Source organism: Mya arenaria, chromosome 16 (assembly GCF_026914265.1).
Source record: "Mya arenaria isolate MELC-2E11 chromosome 16, ASM2691426v1".
Taxonomy (NCBI): Eukaryota; Metazoa; Mollusca; class Bivalvia; order Myida; family Myidae; genus Mya; species Mya arenaria.
Genome location: NC_069137.1, coordinates 51,215,932 through 51,240,398, shown reverse-complemented (window position 1 = coordinate 51,240,398; position 24,467 = coordinate 51,215,932). Strand labels below are relative to the sequence as shown.

The window sequence follows — 24,467 nt, the reverse complement described above, 5'->3', positions numbered from 1 at the left end:
ATCCATGAGACCTATTCCGTAACACTCCATACATCAGACCTATTCAGTAACATTCCATTCATCAGACCTATTCAGTAACACTCCAGCCATCCGACCTAATCCGATACACTCAAGTCATCACACCTTTTCCGTTAAACTCGTCAGACCGAATCCGTTACACACCATTCATAACACCCATTTCATTACACTCCATCCATCAGCCCTTTTCCGTTACACTCCATCCATCAGACCTAATCCGTTACGTTCCATTCATCAGACCTATTCCTTTACACTTCATCCATCAGACCTATTCCGTTACACTCCATCCATCAGACCTGTTCCGTTACACTTCATCCATCAGACCTATTTCGTTACACACCATCAATAAGACCTAATCCGTTACACTCCATCTATTAGACCTATTCCGTTACACACCATCAATCAGACCTATTCCGTTACACTCCATCCATTATACCTATTTCGTTACACACCATCAATCAGACCTAATCCGTTACACTTCATCCATCAGACCTATTACGTTACACTCCATCCATCAGACCTATTCCGTTACACCCCATTCATCAGACCTATTCCGTTACACACCATCAATCAGACATTTTCCGTTACACTTCATCCATCAGACCTTTTTCGTTACACACCATCAATCAGACCTATTCCGTTACACTTCATCCATCAGACCTATTCCGTTACACACCATCAACCAGACCTATTCCGTTACACTTCATCCATCAGACCTATTATGTTACACACCATCAATCAGACATATTCCGTTACACTCCATCCATTAGACCTATTCCGTTACACACCATCAACCAGACCTATTCCGTTTTACTCCATCCATTAGACCTATTCCGTTACACACCATCAACCAGACCTTATCCGTTACGTTCCATTCATCAGATGTATTCCGTTACACTCCATTCATCAGACCTATTACGTTACACTCCATCCATCAGACCTATTCCGTTACACACCATCAATCAGACATCTTTCCGTTACACTTTATCAGACTCAATATGTAACTGCCAAAGCTAAATAAATTAGTATAAATTCCACACTCTGTCTAAATGTTTTTTTGCACCCTTATATGAATACATAATATATTTGCTTCATACACATCAGTGATAAAAGACTGCTGACAAAAGATCAGATCGCAGTTTTTCATATTTCCGTTCGAAAATTAATGTTTTATGGCTAAAAGCGTAAATAGAGGTTTTAGAAAAATGCATAAAACAATCATTTTTAACCTTAGATATAAAAATATGCGATCTAAAATTTGTCACCGGTCTTATATAAGTGGTTCACATGCATTTTCGCATAGATTTTCTCGTTCCAAGACAGAAGCTAAAAAAGTTTTCAAAACGCTAAATCTGTGAGAGGGCAGCTTTAAATAACGTTTGCACTTAACTATATTTTTGAGTTTCGCAATGACAAGTTTTTATAATATCCATACCGGTTTTAAAAAGTAGTTCCATAAATGCAGCTATACGGTCTACCGGTGTAACATCTTAAATAAAAAAGAGATTATTCTAATCACGTAAAACCAATCGGTTCTTCAAAGACCTAAGTATCGATCTTACACCTTAGAAAACCACTGAACTGTATTCGCCACTCAATATTTTCAAACATTTCACGGTGCTATGTATTTCCCATCATTTGAAAAGTATATGCGATTTCTATAGCTTCTTTATCGGTCTCGTTTGATTGATTTGAGTGATAGAATACTTAATTCAGTGCCCATAAACTTCATCGCTCTTTTGAAGGTTGGAGATTTATAAATCACGGTAAGGATGATTCAGTTTACTATTCAGTTAGTTAGATATTCTATTTTGCTTTTTAATAATTGTGCGTTTATACCGAATTTAAGCAATATTAATAATGTTAAATTTGGAAATTATAACTTTTAGAAATAATTAATATTTTTGCGATATTGTTTATTGCTCATAATGTTTTAAAAAAACTTTAAGGTAATTCCAAAGGTTTTTTTATAAGCTATGCCTTTAAATTTTACATGGTTTTATAAACTTTGATTTTCAATTTCCCATGGTTTAATAAACTATGATTTTCGATTTCACATGTTTTCATGCTGCCATGTTACATGATCTGAATTGTTTGAAAAATAAAACTTGGAAAACATAAACTATGATTTTTAATTTCATACGATTATATAATCTGTGTTTTGAAATAGATTTTAGTTAGTTGACATGACAAATTAGAATAAAATGACGGTGTTCATTGATTATCCTTTGATTTAGTCATTATAATATGTATAACCATTGTCATAATGTCGAAATGTGTCTCATACTACTTATTGTATTATGGTGACACATTTGCTAATTAAATGCAGAGTTCTGCCTAACATATTTTAAATCAAGTAAGGTCATGTTAAACTCTTAGTTTTATTGAAACTAAAATTTAAAAAGTCCGGTAACAACTTGGCGGAGCACGGCTGCTGTGGTCGCTGCGTGATAATTTCCCAGAGTGACTCATAACGGCTCGATATGTTAACAGACAGACATAAAGACATACGGGAGTGTTTATTTTTGACTTGTGCTTCTCTAAACACAATAGTAAATTCATTTAAAATAGTTTAGAATCTCCACTTTTTATACCGATATCGATAACAAACGTATTAAACTTAGTCAAATTCCAGTGCGTTTCTCTCGTAAGTTAGTTTAAACATTGTATATTTTTCAACGATTGTGAAAGAATTTATGATAACTAATTCTAAGTTACTCTCGTTGTTACAATGTTGCGCGAGAGTGCGCTCTTGTATTGTGGGGAAAACCAGAGTACCAGGGGAAAACCCACTTGTCCGACTTGGTGACCACTAACCAAACTCACATGCGCCCAGGCCGGGAATCAAACCCGGGTTGCCTTGGTGAGAAGCGAGTGCGCTAACCACTGCGCTAACCGGACAACCTTAAGTTAAGTTGTGCTTAGATTATCATTCGATGTAAATTTGTCACAGCTCAAATTTTGAGACTGGTTTGACCTGATCACGTGACATTTACATACACAGATATAAGTAATTTAAGGTGGAATACTATTTTATTATATAACTTACGGTGGTTTTATTAGATTGATCAGTGAAATATTAGTGATATCCCACTGATTCAAAACAGTGAAATTACATTTTGATATCTGTGAAATATAAGCGATATCTCACTGATTCAAAACAGTGAAATTCTATTTTGATATCTGTGAAATATTAGTGATAACTCACTGATTCAAAACAGTGAAATTCTATTTTGATATCTGCGAAATATAAGTGATATCTCACTGATTCAAAACAGTGAAATTACATTTTGATATCTGTGAAATATAAGTGATATCTCACTGATTCAAAACAGTAAAATTATATTTTGATATCTGTCAGTGTTTTGGTAATTTGACCCGTAGTCCTGTCCAAATGAAACACAATCCGCACCTAGTTCCACCGGAAGTCGCGAAACTTTGACTTGGTGTTCACTTGATGTCACACTGAAACACACGAATAAGAATCCTGTTTGAATAAAGATCGTAAGATATGATCGTAAATTCCCCAGCGTAAACTCGTTTTTTTTGCATAAACTGCGATTCAATATAAATATCGTAAGGATATTTAAGGGCTCTTGGTTGCTTCTCACCTAGGCGACCCGGTTGTCCTGTTAGCGCAGTGGTTAGCCCACTTGCTTCTCACCAAGGCGACCCGGGTTCAATTCCCAGCTCGGGCGCATGTGAGTTTGGTTCGTGGTTACCAAGCCGGACAAGTGGGTTTTCTCCGGGTTCTCCGGTTTCCCCCACAACACAAGACCACACTCTCGCGTAAAATCGTGACAACGAGAGTGATTAATATAATGCTGCAATAACTTGTTTCACAATCGTTGTAAAATAAACTTTTTAAGGGGTATCTTAGTTGTTCATGCTTATCAGACAGATAACTGAAATAAACAGTCATGAAAAATAAAAAAGTAAATATTTCACAAATCGAGAACAAAAATATTGAGCTTAGCTTAATCCTGTTATAACAAGCTTAAGTAGTTTCGAGATATCGGCCTGCACTCTTAAGCAGCGTAAGGATTATGACTAAGATATGTTACTGATATGGGGCCAAGATTTAATAAACTAGACTTTGTTAAACTTGGCTAATGATATAATTTCAAAATCATGATTGTTGAAATCTTAATGCGCTACTCTAAACCCGTATCTAACTCAGCATGTAAATATGTTATGTTTATTGTATTCCAATATATTGTACAAGTTCCCTTCCCCACATATAGTGACCCCCCCACACCCCACCCCACCACCGACATCGCCGTCAATTAGTGAATAGACCGATAATATCACTCCAATGCATTTAATCTTCTTTCTTTATTTGAGTAGAAATGTTCTAAGATATATTGAAATTAAGAAGTATAAAATTACTAGTTATAAATAGTAAATAATCTTATGAAAATGACAAGGCAATTTAAAAAAACATTCCAGGGGTGGGTGTGGGATTTTTAATCATTTTAACATTTCAAAAACGGTTTATCGTTTCCATGGTCTCCCGTTTTCATTAGTATCTATAAAAGGGCAAATGTGTATTTCCCAAACAAGAAGATTTATCATAAAGTCGTAAGTATAGATATTTTGTCAACCTGCTGAAATATCAAATAACAAAACGTTATGTTAATAAGCATATTTGCATTCACTCATTGATACGCCATACTATTTAAACGCCTAGCAGTTGGATATTTATAAAGAGTTAAAGTAAGGTGAGATGATAAAATTAATACGAGAAGAAAACACCCATTTTTATGTATATATCAATATTAGTTTTACTTCGAGTTTAAACTAAGTTATGATGATAAGATTGATTCGGTGATGTGGAAGGCCACAAACTTTTTAATCTGCAACTTCAAATCAAAAGCATATTTTGTAAACTGTATTCAAGTGTCCCGCCGTGATTATTTATCATATCGAAGCATAAAACCCATCTATACCTGATTTAATGAGTTAACAATCTAGTTGAGCTATCGATAGCCTACGAATAAAAAGATGTAGGCGCATAACAAGGTAGCACTAAGGATGTGTCAACGTTAACTCCCTAGTTACCGCGCGCACCGCCCTGACAACGTAAACATTCCATCTAAACACGGTTGCTGTGTTTTGACGGCGACACGGAAACATGCTGCGTGATACGCCTGTCAATAAAACAATATCCGACTCGGTTGCACTTTTATATTGGCTGAACTTGATTAATTCAATTGGTTTGTATACGGTATTGGATTGATGTACTTCTCTCATGCTGGAGGAAACGTAAACAAGTTACATAGAGTTTAAAATAAAACTGAAAGAGTAAAGTCATTAAGTTTATCTGCTAAATTCAAATTACTACGAGCTCTATTTGCAGCGTATTTAAATCTAAAGATTTCTGACATTGTAAACCATCCATAAACATCCGAGGTTGTATTCGATGGAAAATGGCCGAGGTGTACCGAATGGCTGTCATAGATGTGCAGATAATAATTTTCATTTCCAGTTATGATAGAATACTTATATAGTGTGTCCCTTTACAAAATATACTTTGGTCTTTGGATTATTATGCATGACATTTCAATTTTATTATTTTTTAAAACCGATGTCATTGGTATGCTACGGTTTGGTCTTCGTGATAAAGCATTGTTATTTCTTTGACTATTTACATGTTTTAGAAGTATGGTTAAGTGGAACAGAAACACAAATGTAAACATGTAAATCACGAGGGCTCAGCAAGTAGTCTCCTCCCATTATTATTATTGTTTTTTTTACACGTAGCCCCCGTAATCCACGTGTTATTTACTATGCCTTTGATGCGAATTCAATAATAATATTTATCACAGTGGCTTGATGACAAAGGCTCATTAAAGTCATAATAAATCAGTTCAACTAGCCAAGATTATATTTTACACATACTTGAACATGTATACCATCAATATAATACATTGCCATAACATAAAATGAGATTTGACAAAATTTAAAAGTACCCTGTACTGTAACATTATACATTATTGTGTAGGTACAGTCTACAAAATCAATAAACATCGTATACAAATAAATAATTATATTGGTATCGCCTTTCTGAAAGAACATGGGCGGTATCTATTTTTATTTATTTAATGTGCATTTAAACATAATCAACTCTTTAAAACTCTCAAACCAACCATGTCATAAACTCTATTTCTTCATATCTCATTAAACCGATCCGTCGAAGTAATCACGTTTGATTGATACGAATAGATAACTATTGAATGTAGTCTTTAATGAACTTTTAACATTGGAACACTGAAAAAAAACATGTTAACTTTCTTGATGAAGTTTAATTATCATGTTGTTTTGCATTTGTAAAAGTTACTTACCCACGAGCCCAGTTATTGAACTTATTTACGAGCCTATCTTGGGAGTGTATAATTTAGATCACGAGATAAGTGGATGACGTCACTGTCTAGTACTATGTCGTCAGTGACATCGTTCAATAACTAGTATGCAGTATGAAAAGTGTTGTTATTTATCAGCACGCTTCTTATATTGCACGATTAATTTCCGCCTTCTTGGTCTGATATTGAAATTAATACATACACGAAAACAAAGAGATCTCCCTCAAGAACAAGAACTCTTATCTAAATGTCATCATACTTTGCGGTTTTCATGTTAAATATTGCTCAAATAATAAGATATCGATGAATCGGCCGTCTCCATTTTGATTCCTTGTCTCGGGTTACGGTATATTCTGAAATAAATAGCGAAGCTTCCCTCCCACGATATTTTCATGTAAAAGAAACTTGTCCCATGAGAAATACATTACCGAAAAAACGTATCATTAACATGTCATCGACACTGCTCCCTTGGTGTTAAATAGTTGTTTACGGGAATATCTAATTTATGGATATAGGTTTATCCCAGTACTGAGAATCAACACCGAATACAAGAAGCACGTAAGAGTCTTTTATGAATCAGAGAGATCACTAGCGGGTCCATGCAGGTGAGGGGTGTGTGTGTGTGTGTGTGTGTGTAGGGGGGGGGGGGGTGCTCTAAAGGTGTCCAAGTATCTTTGTCATTTTAATGTAAAAGAAAAAAGTAAGAATAAAAGCCAAAAATGCATCATTTCGGACTAGAAATTGTTATTTTATCTTGCCAACACTTAAGACAAAAAATCGGTTCTGAGGGAGGGGCGTACGTCAAAAGGTTACGCCCCAAAGTAACGCCACCCTCTTACTCCCCTGGAGGTCCATTTTGCAACTTGCAAAATTTCTTTCGTATGTTTAATAAAGGAACCGTCTCGTAATTAAAGTGTTATATAACTCGCGCTTTATGTTTGCGGTGTAAAATTTTAATAACTCCCACATCTTAGGTAATAAAAGACATCAACTTATATTGAACTGTGAAAATATAAGAAAATATGTTAATTCGGCCGCAGAAAAATGTACATGTATAAGATAATATGTTGGCTCAGCCGCAAATTATTGCAGGAGTTATACAAATTATTGAGAAAATCTGTAGACTCAGCATTCAGATGACTGCAAAAAATATGCAAATAAATATGAAAATTTGTTGACTCAGCCGAAAAAGGACCGCAGAGGATATGCAAATTTCCTATAATTTTACAGATTAAATACACATCTTCTGTATCATTGGTTTCCCTATTTATACCTCTTATAATTCATGACCGTTTCAAGCAGGCAAATAACAGTATTTCGACCACTCTACTATGTTAGTTTGTGTTCGTGACTTGGTCCATTCAAACATTGTGCCGCCATATCATACTTAAAGCTGCATTCTCACAGATCTTCCGTATTTACAACTATTTTATTTCTTGTCTTGGAAAGAGCATTTTTTTGCGTAAATATCTGCAAACCAATGATAAATGATTGCTGACAAAAATCATATCACAGATTTTTTTATATTTCCGTTCGAAAATTAATGTTTCATGGCTTAAACACTTACTAACGGTTAAAGGAAAATGCATTAAACATCAATTTTTGAACTTAAATATAAAAATCTGCGATCTATGTTTTTTGTCAGCAGTCTTATATATCAGGTTTCCATGCATTTGAGCCAAAATTGGCTCGTTCTAAGACAAAAAAAGTTGTGAAAACGTTCAATCTGTGAGAGTACAGCTTTAAAGGGACTCACTCATATTTTTGGGCAAAAAATAGTTTTTCCCGGTTTAGCATCTGAAAATACTATGTAACTCTCTAAAATCGACATTGCAGGAAATAATACATTTAAGAATACAAAAAAATTTTTTTTGGTTTTAATCGGATGTGAATTCAAACAAAAAATCTAGGACAACGTACGACTTATCCATTAGGCCATAATACTAGTACAACAGTGAGTGGATATTTTGACGTTTTAACAATACATTGATTACGTCATCTCATAATGTCAATCAACTAATCACGCAACCTAAATATGTCCAATGCCGTTTACAATGCGATTGAAAAGTGTGGTCTTCAAAGACGATATTTGAAAAATATCTACATTTGCTGAAGGGTTCCAGCTGCAAGTATCGTAGTTTGAACACTCCCATTGATTTGCCACACTTTCATTCGTAATAAAAAAGTGCATTTCACAAACCCTGGGCGAGTCCCTTTGATAATCTACGAAACTGAGTTTCAGCCATAAACTTGATTAAAGTTAAAGTATTACAAATTAAACGAGTGTTATCATACGGTCACTGTCGTGCCCTTGAAATGAATTCGTCTAATTTCTAAACCCAAAACTATAACATACACCAACAATCCTAAACAAAGGCAATGGAAAAGCATCAAGCCATATTGCCAGATCAGAAATGGGTTTCACATTGCACAACCTACAGCATGGATTAATCGGTTTTCGATCTCATTTCATACTTGGCTGGTTTGTAATAGCGATCGTGAATCAGGGTGACGGGGAAATATTTATACGTTGCTATCCGCTTTAAGGATTCCGAACCACAAACAATATAGTTTAGTTCCATTATACATAATGTTAAATTTTGATGCCTGTTGATTACACGTTATTATTGTTTCAGCGCCAATTAAAACATACTTACTTTCTGACCAATGTTATGTGAAATGAAAGACAAAAATGATTTGTATGTACAGTCGAACCCCGTTGGCTCGAACTCCCAGGGACCAGCGAAAATACCTCGAGCCTCGGAAAGTTCGAGTCAAGCGGGAGTGGTTTTCTTCAGTATAAAAAGATCGGTTCTTTACATCTCATTCGAGCCAACGAGAAATTCGAGCCAAGCGAGTTCGAGCCAACGGGGTTCGACTGTATATGCATTTTTTGTCATATAATTGTTCTTCAATTCAACTAAGTGTAATATCTTGTGTAAAGGCCAACAAAGCTTGTATGTTATACAATTTAAGTATAATCAATGTTTATTCTTTTTCTTCACAAAATACTTGTTCAAATGATACCAAAATATTTTGGGGCCTGTATGCATTAAGATTTCACACCGTTTGCATTGATGCCGTTTTATTTAAATACCAGTAAAGTAGTGTATTTAAGACCACTCGACATGAGTGACGTCATCACACATTTTGGGATCTGATACCTTACCTTACTTTGTACAGCCACGTGGAACTCTTTTCTTTTCCGACGTTTAGATAAAGAGAAAAATGTATCACAAAAGTCATTATTGGATTAAAAGTGCAGCAGCCAATTTCATGCAACACTTGTTTAGATTGGTTTGGTCAAAGTGAGCTGAAATGTGTAGTGATTTGTCTATATATGACTCCAGCAGTAAAGAGTTACCAATCAAATCATTTAAATGCGCAAACTAACCGAAATATTACCAGCGGACAATTCATCCGAGTTTTAAAAAAATGGCTGCTACAGGTTAAGTAAATGAGGCAAACACATATACCGCCTTTAGCTGTTGGTATCCGTAATACAAATAAAGCATTTTTTATTCTTTCCGATAGTCAGCCAAATAAAATTGATGTTTCACTGTTTCAAACAGTGAAAATATCAATTTGATATTTTTCACTGTTTTGAAATTTTAGACAGCTCATCGTTCCAAATCAAATGTCAGTGCGCACAGGGCTTGTACACAAGTTATGAAATGACATTACGTGTGTATATGATTTGAAGCGCTTCACTAAAAACCCACAATTAAAAGTCTGTGAATTATATAACGATCTCACACTGAAACAAACAATTTCGCTGTCAGCGATAATGGTAAAATAAAATGAACATTCTCGACTACAGATTAATTGGACATGATCTTACAGAAAGCTTTCTTAACAAATATGAAAATAAAATGTCGATGCCAGAAACGTAAGCTTTTCCTTTTATAATTGACATATTCCACCTACACCGACCATTTTCAACCCCTCCCCCCCCCCCCCCCCCCCAAGATATCCTTAACTTGATCAAGCCTCAATTCAATGTTTGCATCATTTAATCATTCTGATCAGCGCATGTATTGGAAAATAATCGATCTTTCAATTGAAATCCGTCTTGATCGCAGATGTGCGTGACGGCGTTCAATATGATGTGAATAGGCAAATCCAATGAAGCCAATATTCATACTGTAGGACTTTAATGGTCGGGTTACTTACGATATCATTATACAACAAGGTATTCACTATCAGTTGAGGTGTTTACGTGACGTGTTTATTGTGGTTACTATTGGTCCATGTGAAGTGCTGTATATCCTTGTAACCTTGGGCTAAAATTTCACTTGCCGCCTTAATAAAAATAGTTTGCTAACTTGACAGGAGTATCAACAAGTACGAGAAAATTAAGGTACACGTGAACAATATAATTCTTATTACTTTCTCTAAGTATTGTAAAAATGTCGTTTTTGCCCTTTACGAAATAAAAGCTAGTATTCGTATATACAATTCAGTTGTACAGGGACACACCCAGTAGTTAACAAATCAACAGAAGAGAACAGAACATTTATTGTTCACTTGAACATATACAGTTCGTCATTGTAACAATAACATACACACATGGCGTGACAATAACAAGTAAGAGCGAGAGTGCCATATACATATCAACGATAAAAAAAGTTGAACACATGTTAAAAATAAATCAAGTTCAATAATAAATCCTGTATAAAGGCACAAGACAAAGGCCCAAACAACAATGAAAAAGAGACACACACGTATAAACATCATGTAGTGAGGCGGTGTTATATATATTTATTGATAACGATATTTTGATAGGTATGTGAGAAGTGTATTTTGTCTTGTTACTTTGTGTATCTCGTTCCGTGTGTTCCAATGGGTTCGTTTCCAAAACATCTTAGTCGATTTAATTCGACATTCAAATTATCTTAGAATCATATTTCCATTCTTTTGCTTGTAAACATCTAAATGAAATGAACTTTAACAAGTATTGAAAATGAACACAAAGTTGTATTGCCGTGTGTGCGCTTTTTTCAGGTTTAAAATAGTTTCGACTAAAATCCTTTATTGAAACGGAATGAATAAAACCCGGGTACCTCATGTACAAAATTTAACAATTGGTTACATATAAGCGATGCGAGGATTGGCAGTTTGAAATTCGTCCCGTTTAATTTGTTTTGTTTCGTAATTTGGTATCATTCATTATTTCAGAGCGGCACGAAAAGTTACACGATCGTTTATTATTTTGTTGTATATATATTTACAGACAGGCAAGATGGGTTACGGAAACGATGGCAGGATGGAGGAGAAGAAGGACATGATCTACCTCAACAACAAGTCAGTACCCTTAAGGGGAGGTAGCAGAACTTTTAGGGACATAACAGTACCTTTAAGGGAACGTAGTTGCACATTTAGGGGACATAACAGTACTTTAAGGGGTCATATCAGTACCTTTAAGGGAACGTAGTTGCACCTTTAGGGGACATAGCAGTACTTTAAGAGGTCATATCAGTACCTTTAAGGGAACGTAGCTGTACCTTTAGGGGACAGAGCAGTACTTTTAGTGGACATAGCAGTACCTTTAAGGGAACGTAGCAGTACTTTTAGGGGACATAGCAGTACTTTTACGGGACATAACAGTACTGTTTGGAAAAATATCAGTACTTTCACTGGGCATTTTCATAGAGCATTTTAGCAGAAAAACCCATGAACTTTGAACAAAAATCTTTTCATCAAAATTGTTTATATGTATTCATTATTTTACCTTTCTTGCGTATTTGTGGTGTATAATAATTTAAATATAACTTATACAACGGGTACATTTCAGGCAGCGTATGTTGTATTTTAGACTACCAACTCAGCTTCTTGCGTCGTACATATTTTAGCATATTTTGTGTGCAAAACTGCAAATAATCTGTGTAGAAATGTACAGACCAAAATATTACCTTATTTCGTTAAGTACAATATTAACACAAATAGAAAACAATTATGTTTATCGCAGGCTTGCTGACTACATGCAGCGTGTCCGAAACATGGGCCCCGGGCAAAACTCTCAGATCTTCTTGGAGACCCTCCGTAACATCGAATGCGAAGTGGAGAAGCTGAAAAAGCTGTATGAGAGCGAGCTAGATAAACTCAGGTATGTATGAAGGACGACTACAACACTTTTCTTGAAATTCCTCCGTAGCGGAGATGCTGTAAAAAGTGTATACAAGCGAGCTCGATAAACTTTCGTACATTGTATGAGGGATAGAGACAGGGATATATCCTTTTATGTTTAATCGATACATCCATGTGTGTATATTGTTATATGTCTAATATGTCCATGTTTAAAGCTTAGACACTGATTTTGTTTCTTAAACAAGCAAGAGTGTTTTGATACTATGATCTGATTTGAAGAAATTGTACCATTTGTGAAAGGTGCTTCTTAGCTTAGTGTATAATTCCATTTAGCCAATATCAAAATAGTGTATCGTGATTGTCATAATGATAATTGCCTTTAATAGTTTTCTGATCTCTTTTTTTGTTTTGTTCAACTGTAGAAAGAAGGTCGACGAAGCTAACCGACTCAAGAACGACGCGGCCTCAGACGCTGAAAAGAACAGGCGGCTGGCATGTGACTTCGATGAGAGGTACGGTGACACAATGACTAATATTAGGGGCGGATCCAGGAATTGACGTTAAAGGGGGCGTAACTTAGGGGCGTAAGCTTTTGACATTGCGCGATTCCCTCACTCCCTAAAGCTTTAGTAAGGGAGTTTAGGGGTTTTAACATTTCTAGGCCTAAATAGTGCATTTTGGCGTATTTTATTTTTTTTTTTTCTTTCGTAATTAATGAAAGGGACTCTTGGATGATTTTAGGGGGGGGGGGGTAGTGGATATTGTTACACCGTGTACGTCAATCGATTAAGCGCATCCATGTAATATAAAGGGAACACACGCATATTTCATTATATGCGAAATAACATTTTACTTCAGTAAGCTGTTCATTGAAACATAAGAATTGTTATAAAAAACCGATAGCTATATATCAATGTTGGTATATCTTCAAAAGCTCAATACTGAAAGTGTGTAAAGCTATTGAACATAAGAATTGTTAAAGGAACTCGATCGCTTTATTGAACCTTGATATATCTTCGAAAGCTAATTACTCAAAGTGCGTTAAACTGTCAAACCTATCAATTGGGGTTTGAATGCATGCGTTATATTATTAACTGTATATGATAGGTACCGCGCTGAGAAGGACAAGAATGCCGCTCTATCTAGGGAGCTGGACCGGCTTCAGCGAATGATGGGTGAACTGGAGAAGGAACTAGCGGTCGCTAAGTCATCCGCTGCCAACCCTAAGGCCCAGCTTGCGCAGGCGCAGAACGACCTTGCCCGTGAGGCGGCAAAGTATAAGGAACTGTGCAGGGAGTAAGTAAAACACTATTCATTTTTTGTTTCTTCGTCAAAATGTAAATCATTTCAACAGAAATTGCCCCCTTGGTAAAAATAAAAAGCATGGTGCATTTTGGGGCATTTTGGGCGTTCTGAGGTGCTTTGTTTAGTACTGGAAAATGGAAAGTTTTAGGATCATGTAGTCAAGTACGCAAACTGCAACTTTGGCTGATTTTTTTTTGTAAGAACCATGTGGATTCAGTCGCATACTCGCGTATAGGCAGCTACGCGCCTAATGTGATATCAGATTTATATCATAACTATTTATTCGATAATACACAATGCTAAAAAAACATACAACGTCGATTAAGATGCTACATATCCAGGCCATTCATTTAAGAAGTCAGTTAAAATGTTATTACATATATCAGAAACAAATAATGCCATTATTTTTACATTATAAAGTCATTACTTGTTGACGGTACATTTCCGAACAGAGCACAAATCCCGAACACCAGCTAAAACACGCGTTTACAGTGATCGATTATTCGATGATCTAGATCAATACAAAGGCTTGCCTTGGTCACACTTGCGAAGTTTCATCTTGTTTCGTTGAGTATTTTTCTAAAAAAATGCCATTCAATGTTTATACGCTTAAAGATCAAAATGTAGCACACGGGGGAATGACGTCAGAGGGCGCGCGCGCATCTCTAGTTTTGCATTATGTTGACTTACATTCAAGATATTATAAATAAAAATCACGATTTACATTTGAATTGCATGTTTTGAAAAACATCGGAAACAATAAATAACTTTGCAGAGCTAGTGTTTATTAAATATAGCATACTTATTAATTATAATTGTATGACCATGTATTTGCGCTTTTCAAGTGTTCGGTATTTGTGCCCTCCATAGCATAACTGTAAGGGTAATTTACTGTCTATAAAATGAACGATTTTCGACATAAAATTGATGAGATCGTGAATCTGTACTTTGACAGATGCTGTCACATTGACCAAAGATGTTTCTTACGCAATTTTAACTTACTACAATAGTTAAACAAAAACTACATCATACACAAATGATATCCCAAAAATGGAATTATAAATCCCCTATAAAATTCCATTGTGGTCCTTGTGGCAAAATAGTTCGACATTTATTTCTAATTACATCTATAGGCTAACAAATACATTTTCTTCTGCAGAAACATGTAATGACGTCATTTCAACATGATGACGTAATATTTCACGTAACAAATACTATGTGTTCTTCTTCAATAGACTTGATCAGGAGAAGGCTAATAACAAGCAGTTGAACGACCAGAACAAGGTCCTCCAACAAACAAAGGGCTTCAATGACCAGGTCAAGAGCGAACAGCTGAAGGATGCAAACAGTAAGTTCATCTTCAAACTAGCAAACATCTGGCCTTTTAATTTCTTGACAGCTCTTTTAAAAGCGTACCAATCTTACGTGGCTTGTTACATTAAGCCGAAGTTTTACTTAACCTGGATTTTACAAAATTAAAGTTTATTTATCGTGTTTATCATAAATATAATTTCCCTTTAATGTCCAAAATCTCTAAAGAATGTTACTTTTGCACAAATAATCCTTAAACAAAAAGTAAGCTTAGCTTAATCCTGTTATAATGGACTTAAGATGTTTCAAGAAATTAGGACCAGCTGAATGATCAGTAGAATATATTTTGAACTTCGATTCAAACGTTTTACTTTATTGTTGGAATTTCTGTTTAAAACACACACAAAATTAACGTAACACTGTACCTCAAAGTTGCGGATGGAAAAAACATGAAACGATATGTAAAATTTTGAATTGTTCAGAAACTTTTTTTTTGGCTTACTGTAAATAAGGAAAGATTACAATCAAGGCCTTCCTCGTAGGAAACGCGGCAGAAACTCGACAAGAATCTCATTTTAATAAAATTAATTTTGTATATTTACAATATAAATGGGCTATTAGAACGGATGTGTAGGGCTGGCTCGACCAAACGTTATAGTGGCATTGAGCGTAATGTTATCAGTTAAGTAAAACAAAAAGCAATTAAGATTCACACACGTTCTGATTTAAAAAAAAATAGGATTGATTATATCAGACAAACGCGATCAAGACCAACATTGTTAGCATTGTACGATTAACTTTCATCTTCATTTATAAAACAATACAATTAAACGCCAATCTTCCAACATATTTCCGTCACATTTTAGACAAGCTTGACCAAGCGAAGAAACTTATTGCTGACCTTGAACGGCGCAACAAGGACCTCGAGCGCCAGGTCGCAACTCTCCCGGAAATGGTTGAAGAAATGCGCAAGAAGAACAACCGGGACCTTGAAAAATACAAGCAAGCAATGGAAGCCGAGAACCGACAAAATGTAAATATTAATGTAATCAGTTCAATTTTGGTATAGTACCAACAAGGCGAAGTGAGTACTTCATAATCCTTTTAAAAGCTACTTAAATTAAGGTGATTCTGTGTTGATTTCTGTCTCTTGAATGTGTTTTGATTATTTCTTCTTGTTCATAGGTTTATCATTGACGGCTGAGTCTGTTTTCACTTCTTAAGTGTGAGTGTCAGACACTGGCTCAGAAAACTGAAGATGTGTGTCTGATTGTAGAATATATTATTTAAGACGAATACAGCATTTGTTTCATCTTTGCTTTCATATAGTTACGTCTTGATTCTGAGTTTCAGACTCAGTCTCAAAAAACTCAATTTAAGCTGAATGTTTTGAAATATGCACAATGTAACTTATTTTGACAAAATATGTGTGTCTGATTGTATCACATATTATTTTGAGCCAAGCGGGAATTCTTAGTTTCAGTATATAAAAGCCGGTCCTTAACATCCAGTTCGAGTCAACGAGGAGTTCGAGCCAAGCGAGTTCGAACAAACGGTGTTCGATTGTATAAATATTTTTCTTTTAGGACTATGACTCTAAAACTAAGACTCAAGACATTTATAGAAAAACACCTATTAACACGAGCTCTGAATTCGTCTCTGTTGATTCCATCGTATCCTTGTGGTTTAGGAATCCGCCACCCACCTGAATCGGAGGTTCCAGTGGAAAGCAACAACGTAACAGTCTATATCAAATACGGTTGTTAAAAGTTAGAACTTTGTTCAGAAAGTTATCCTTCTTTCAAATTTACAATGAGCATGTTACACTTTGCAAATTGACTAAGCGTTTTGTCAACCATACATGTCTTTGCAGCACGGAATGTTGCGGCAGCAGTTTGAGGAGCAGATTGCTCAGCTGAAGGCCGACAACGAGAAAATGAACAAGGAGAACGAGCGACTGATGAAACGTCTCCGTGAACTGGAGGGACAAGTCAATGACCTTGGTGCCCAGAAAGGTAAGTTGAAGGGACGTGTAGCATGATATGAACACCCAAAAAGGCATTACGGATTTTTTTCTAGTTGTCGCGAACGTCTTCAAAAACAATTGGGTAAAGTGGATAACTGAGTTGAGGATTAAATTTTAGCTTAACCTTATAAAGTTCGTAAGAAAGAATATGCAGGAATATTTAATAGTTAATACATGTCCTTATCGCTCAAAATAATTACGAGCAAATTGATTTTAAGGGTAGGTTTAAAAATAAAGTGAAATTCAACACAAATCAATATAGCCCCTGTTTTTTTTGTTGCTGCACAAGGGACACTGAATTGATAGAAAGTCTGCCAAGAGCTCAAGAATTTTCGGGGATCAAGTCAGACGGTCGAACGAGGTTCAGCAAATGTTACAAAGAATGAAATATGTAGATTTCAATTCATGTATAAATCAGCAAAATCTATAAATGTTTTTATTCATCTTTTAGCGGTACTGGAACAGCAGTTAGCCCAGGAGAGAACCAGGTCATCGGACAAGCTGAGGGATTTGGAGCGGCGATTGAGGGAGTTGCAAGACATGTTGCAACAGAAGATAAACGAAATGAACGCTGGCAAGGAGACTGAACACTCCCTCAAGGCTGAGATTGAGGTATTGTCAAATTCGCTATGTCTATACATTAAGGTTTTAAATCACAGTTCGAATACTATAGGGTAAAAGTGTTTAATGTATAAGTGTCTGGCTCTCATCCTATAGGTTGTTCGTGCAGTCCCTTACCCCACTGTGAGAATGAGGTATCGGTATAGGTTCGCCTCTCACTCAATATGCTGTGGGCTCTGACCTCCAAGGTTGAGAATGGTCTAGTGGTATAGCTCCGCATACAGACTAAAAGGTTGTGGGTCATAACCCAACATGGTGAGAGTGGTCTAGTGGTTTAGGTTCGCCTTACATCCGATACGACATGTGCTAAGATCCCCCCCCCCTTCCTTTCAAGGTAAGAGTGGTTAATCGGTATTAGTTCGCCTCAAAGCCAAGACAACGTGGGTTCACCCCTTCCCATCAGCCTCTTCGATGGTGAGAATGGTAGGAAGGCATTAGGTCGCCTCAAACCAAACACGCCGTTGGGACAACCCTCCCCCCCCCCCCCCATCCCAGCCGTTGTTGAGAGTGGTATAGAGGTATTGGTTCGCCTCAAGATAAAAAAAGTTGTGGTTTCTTAACCCACCTTTGTGAGAGTGTGCTCATGCTTCTCAACCCGCCCCGTGCAACAGTTGTATAGCGGCATAATATAAATTCTTGAAAAACAAATGCAAAATCCTGCATGCAATACAGGATTCATGAGCAGATCAGATAAACAACAAAATGGAAAACGGCAAACTTACTTAATGCTAGAAAATAACAAAGCTAGAATACTCCGCAGTGCTGATTTAACAATTTAAGGCATTCATGTCGCAGATTCAAACCTCTCTCATACTATTAATGTTTTGATTATTTGTGTGTTTCTTTTAACACATTTTGAACATGTTTTTTTATTGCTTTGTTTGAAAAAGAATGTAAATGAATAAATACGACAGGGGGTTATAAACTTGACAGTTATCTAATTGAAAACTTGCAAAGTAAGCTTTTAAAGTATGCAAACTTAGTTTGATGACATTTTATTTTTTAATGCATTATCGTGTTTTACCCATTTCACTTTTAATGATCAAAACAAAATATGCCTATGATAAAGGAAAAAAAAATATCAAAAAGTATAAGCGATGTTTTGGCGCCTTTTAATTTGTGGCCACGTAGCTATTAATTTATGTTGACCGCTTAATATTTGGTATCCCGGACATGGAAACGGTAGACGTTTGGACGAGGAATGTTGCGCAAAGCCATTGCATCTCCATCGGTCACCACCTACAGTCGAACCCCGTTGGCTCGAACTCACAGTGAACGGCGAAAATAACTCGAGTCTCGGAAATTCGAGCAAAGTGGGAATGCTGACCTCGAGTATTAAGAAATCGGTTCCTTTACAACCAAGTCTAGCCAACGAGGAACTCGAGCCAAGCGTTTTCGAACCAACGGGGTTCGACTGTATATCGTTATCTTTGCCATCATATATATCATGTTTTATCGTATCTTATTTTATTTCTGGTCTATTCCAATTCGAGCCAACAAGGAATTCGAGCCAAGCGATTTCGAGCCAACGGGGTTCGATTGTATTTCGTAATCTATGATTTCTGGTCTATTCCAACAGACATACAGGATCCTTCTTAATGAGGAGTCAAAGCGCCTGGACGGAGAAGGTGGAGATACGACAGGCCGCCGCCCTCTGTCCCGCTCCTACGCTGGAAGAGCAACAACGCCACCCGGAAGCTCCAAGTAAGGACACTTTTGCAGCTTAAAGGGACTAGACACCTGATGATGCAATTGCAAGAAAAAAGAAAATTGTCAAATATTTACATAAAATTGACATCGTCGTGTAAAACACGTATAATATTACTTACTGATTTATCAAATGTACGCATTCACCTTGCTTATCTTAGGTGGCGTTTTCTATGATGTACAGTCAATGCGCTGGTGCAGGATGTTCAGATACTGTTGATGATTATTGTTTTACGCATTAAATAAAGATATGACACATAAAATCCACATACACTTCTAGCGTTTTTAAACAAATAATTTACAATATTTTAGCGCCAGATGCAGGCCCGGGAGCCCATCCCAGCGCGCTCGTGGGCCGAACACATTCAGAGGTGACCCACGGACCACGTACCAGTCTGCATACGGACGTGAGTTCTCAACACATTGCTATTCTTTATAGACCTGGGACCTTTTTCAGAAAGATTTTAGTCAATTCTAGTTGTAAATTGAAATTATCTTAGTGCCAAAGTTTTATTAATTTGCTGTAAATGTGAATGGAAATTAAGACGGTGTTAAAATGAACAAAATTCGGGGAATGAAAAACATAACCCTATTTCCATTTGTCAGGTTAATACAGATTTAAGATTATTGAAAATACGTCTCGTTTTATTGAAACGCCCCACCCCCTCTCCCGGTTGCCGTAAGCAAACAGCATCTAAAGCAAGTTTAAAATGGTTAAACGAATTTTTGCATAAATTTAAATGAATCTGATAAAAAAATAGAGGGTATTTTAAATACAATGTATTTGTTGTCGAAAATTACGAAATTTATTCATATGTATATTGTCTTAGACCATTTCCTTGTTTTTTTTTCTTCAAATTTTGGATGTAAAAAGTTGTTAATTTTCTTCCAATTCAACTTAACCTGAAAAAAATAAATAAGATGCCATATATGCCTTCGATACCTGGTTTGCCCATAATCGTTGTTTTTGTAAATGTAAAAACACTTTAAGGTAAACCATCCATCAAAAGAAGGCAAAGGTGTCTACGTGTATTGTTAATATCAACATCCAGATTATTTCTTTATTTTATTTATATTGATTCCATCCTTTTAATGGATCACAGTTTTGATTAACACCATCATTATGACTGTTATTATATGATTATTACAGGGAGGTAATGATAGGAAAAAAGTGCTTTGATTTTGTAGTAATTCTTTAGTAACACAAGGTCTATAAGACAATAGCACTTGATGAACTCTATAAAATATTCAATTTAACATTGTGTAACTTTATTAAGAACCTTTAACAGTAGTACTTTTGTATGAATTTAGTCGTTGACTTGACCTCGCCCGAATGCTAACTAGTATAAATAAAATTACCCACCTTCTCCTATTTTTGCAAAGAATGGTTGGATTACCGGAAAAAATCATGTTTCAGACCGCGGATGGAATAAATCCAAGACCTCAAATGATGGCTTCCCGGCTCTGCAGTCAGGTACATGACTTTTTTTAGTTAAAAGAGTGTTTGCGAAACACTACTTGACCTTGTACGTGTACCTGTGAACTACTTTTGAGTTCTACGTCATCTGGGCGTCCGCAAGCTTTACAGCGTATACACGATAACAATGAGGCCTTTACAAATGGTGTTCTTCGTCATACATGGAAGAGAGGCCTCATGTATTTAAAGTGAACGGAATTGCCTTTTTTTATGAGCGAATGGGTTCATGCGATGCTTGATCAGCCAATCCAATTTGGTGAAAAAAGGAGTGCACAAAATGCTTTTGAAGCCAATTGTTATTTATACGTGTATGGGTAGATACAAGTGCACGCACAAACAGTGTTTTACTATCTCTGTATTAGAGGGGATGCAGAACACGACAAATATGTGTATGCTTCAAGTATAAGCAGTATTGAATCTGAAGAGTTTAAAAAAAAAATTGTTTATTTAAAAATATCTTTATAAACTTTTACTTTTCTATTTGGTGATACTCACATGAATTTCTTTCCTCGTGCTACCGTTCACGCCATTCTATACGTGTACAATGTGCACATACGTAGATGACGTATACATTTAGGTGGACGACGTTTTCACATCACTTAATTACGTATGCACACACCCCAAATGACATACGCATGTATCTGGACGACTTGCAAAAACTTTGATGACGTGTGTACATACCTTGATGACGTAGGCACATACTTGGATGAAGTTTGCACATACCTTAATGCCGTACTCACATACATTGATGACGTACGCACGAAGACGTCATTGTTGTCTTTTTAAGAATGAACTATTTGATTATGTGCACGTATATTCAAACTAAGGGCGTTTTTGTTGATACAAAACCAGTTTTAGTTTTTGTTTCAATGGTTTCAGCAGATTCGAAACCGGTTTTGATAGTTTTGCTTGAAGTAACAAATGCATGGTTTTGTTTACAGTTTCAACAACATGACGGAGCTACTGCATGTAGCCATTATATCTATTTATTACTAATACCTTTATCATTTAGCTCATTTGTCCGTTGTAAGGCATTTTTTTTTCAAAAAGATTTAGTTTCAACAAACGTGGTTGATCACTTTCCGCCATGTTGGTTTCAAAGTCAACTAGTTTTCGGATAGAACGAACCGATGAAACCGCCTCCGGTAGGGGTTTCGATAGTTTCAAAAACCGGTTTCGGTTTTCGTTAAAAAAAACGATAAAACTGATTTTGGTTTTATTTGAATCTGTAACAACAAATGCACAGTTCATGAAACCGATATAAAAAGGAAACCAGTTTATAGCCAACAAAAACGCCCTAAGCAAGCACAGCGTTTAGTTATTAAATGACGTCATTAATTTACATGTTAATTGTTATGCTGATTAAATTAACATTTTTTTTTAAATTTTAAACCTTAAAGTTTTCGTGAATTATCATATAAACATTCTGAAGTGTTTCAAACTAAAATACATGTGTATACAGCATTCTTAATCATCATTCTTCAGGGAACTCGAAGTTGTATGCCGGGAATAGCTGGGGCAACTCTGGAGTAAGTATTTAAGGTGTTCTACCAATAAACAGGCAGCTATGAAAACACTGGAGTAAGTATTTAAGGAATCAGACCCATAAATAAGCAGGTATGAAAACACTGAAGTAAGTATTTAAGGAATCAGACCCATGAATAGGTAGCTATGAAAACATTGGAGTAAGTATTTGAGGAATCAATCCCATAAATAGGTATCTATGAAAACACTGGAGTAAGTATTTAAGGAATCCGACCCATAATCAGGCAGCTATGAAAACAATGGAGTAAGTATTTAAGGAATCTGACCCATAAACAGGCAGCTATGAAAACACTGGAGTAAGTATTTAAGGAATCCGACCCATAAATAGGAAGCTATGCAAACACTGGAGTAAGTATTTAAGGAATCCGACCCATAAATAGGAAGCTATGCAAACACTGGAGTAAGTATTTAAGGAATCCGACCCATAAATAGGTAGCTATGAAAACACTGGAGTAAGTATTTAAGGAATCCGACCCATAAATAGGAAGCTATGCAAACACTGGAGTAAGTATTTAAGGAATCCGACCCATAAATAGGTAGCTATGAAAACACTGGAGTAAGTATATAAGGAATCCGACCCATAAATAGGTAGCTATGAAAACACTTGAGTAAGTATTTAAGGAATCCGACCCATAAATAGGTAGCTATGAAAACACTGGAGTAAGTATTTAAGGAATCCGACCCATAAATAGGTAGCTATGAAAACACTGGAGTAAGTATATAAGGAATCAATCCCATAAATAGGTAGCTATGAACACATTGGAGTAAGTATTTAAGGAATCAAACCCATAAATAGGTAGCTACGAAAACACTGGAGTAAGTATATAAGGAATCAATCCCATAAATAGGTAGCTATGAACACATTGGAGTAAGTATTTAAGGAATCAAACCCATAAATAGGTAGCTACGAAAACACTGGAGTAAGTATATAAGGAATCAAACCCATAAATAGGTAGCTATGAACACATTGGAGTAAGTATTTAAGGAATCAGACCCATAAATAGGTAGCTATGAAAACACTGGAGTAAGTATTTAAGGAATCAGACCAATAAATAGGTAGCTATGAACACACTGGAGTAAGTATTTAAGGAATCAGACCAATAAATAGGTAGCTATGAAAACACTGGAGTAAGTATTTAAGGAATCAGACCCATAAATAGGTAGTTTTAAACACACTGGAGTAAGTATTTAAGGAATCAGACCCATAAATAGGTAGCTATGAAAACACTGGAGTAAGTATTTAAGGAATCAGACCCATAAATAGGTAGCTATGAAAACACTGGAGTAAGTATTTAAGGAATCAGACCCATAAATAGGTAGTTTTGAACACACTGGAGTAAGTATTTAAGGAATCAGACCCATAAATAGGTAGTTTTGAACACACTGGAGTAAGTATTTAAGGAATCAGACCCATAAATAGGTAGCTATGCAAACACTGGAGTAAGTATTTAAGGAATTCGACCCATAAATAGGTAGCTATGCAAACACTGGAGTAAGTATTTAAGGAATCCGACCCATAAATAGGAAGCTATGCAAACACTGGAGTAAGTATTTAAGGAATCCGACCCATAAATAGGAAGCTATGCAAACACTGGAGTAAGTATTTAAGGAATCCGACCCATAAATAGGAAGCTATGCAAACACTGGAGTAAGTATTTAAGGAATCCGACCCATAAATAGGTAGCTATGAAAACACTGGAGTAAGTATATAAGGAATCAATCCCATAAATAGGTAGCTATGAACACATTGGAGTAAGTATTTAAGGAATCAAACCCATAAATAGGTAGCTACGAAAACACTGGAGTAAGTATATAAGGAATCAATCCCATAAATAGGTAGCTATGAACACATTGGAGTAAGTATTTAAGGAATCAGACCCATAAATAGGTAGCTATGAAAACACTGGAGTAAGTATTTAAGGAATCAGACCAATAAATAGGTAGCTATGAACACACTGGAGTAAGTATTTAAGGAATCAGACCCATAAATAGGTAGCTATGAAAACAC

At 35.9% G+C, this 24,467-nt stretch overlaps 1 protein-coding gene across 2 annotated transcripts in view; it reads left to right on the top strand.

Annotated features, from left to right (window-relative positions):
- The first annotated feature begins 1,657 nt into the window (after window positions 1–1,657).
- The window catches only part of LOC128221921 (lamin-L(II)-like), a 25,209-nt gene continuing 2,399 nt past the window's right edge, over window positions 1,658–24,467 (top strand). Inside the window, exons 1-13 of one of the 2 annotated variants that reach the window (XM_052930606.1) lie at window positions 1,658–1,784; window positions 11,614–11,684; window positions 12,349–12,486; window positions 12,890–12,979; window positions 13,575–13,763; window positions 15,008–15,120; window positions 15,950–16,116; window positions 16,957–17,098; window positions 17,561–17,721; window positions 19,310–19,434; window positions 19,750–19,844; window positions 20,855–20,911; window positions 22,400–22,443. In XM_052930606.1, coding sequence (XP_052786566.1) covers window positions 11,623–11,684; window positions 12,349–12,486; window positions 12,890–12,979; window positions 13,575–13,763; window positions 15,008–15,120; window positions 15,950–16,116; window positions 16,957–17,098; window positions 17,561–17,721; window positions 19,310–19,434; window positions 19,750–19,844; window positions 20,855–20,911; window positions 22,400–22,443 — 1,383 coding nt within the window. In that variant the 5' untranslated portion in view covers window positions 1,658–1,784; window positions 11,614–11,622. Of the gene's footprint in view, window positions 1,785–10,621; window positions 10,741–11,613; window positions 11,685–12,348; window positions 12,487–12,889; window positions 12,980–13,574; window positions 13,764–15,007; window positions 15,121–15,949; window positions 16,117–16,956; window positions 17,099–17,560; window positions 17,722–19,309; window positions 19,435–19,749; window positions 19,845–20,854; window positions 20,912–22,399; window positions 22,444–24,467 lie in introns of those variants that run through there. The other variant, XM_052930607.1, reaches the window with a different exon arrangement.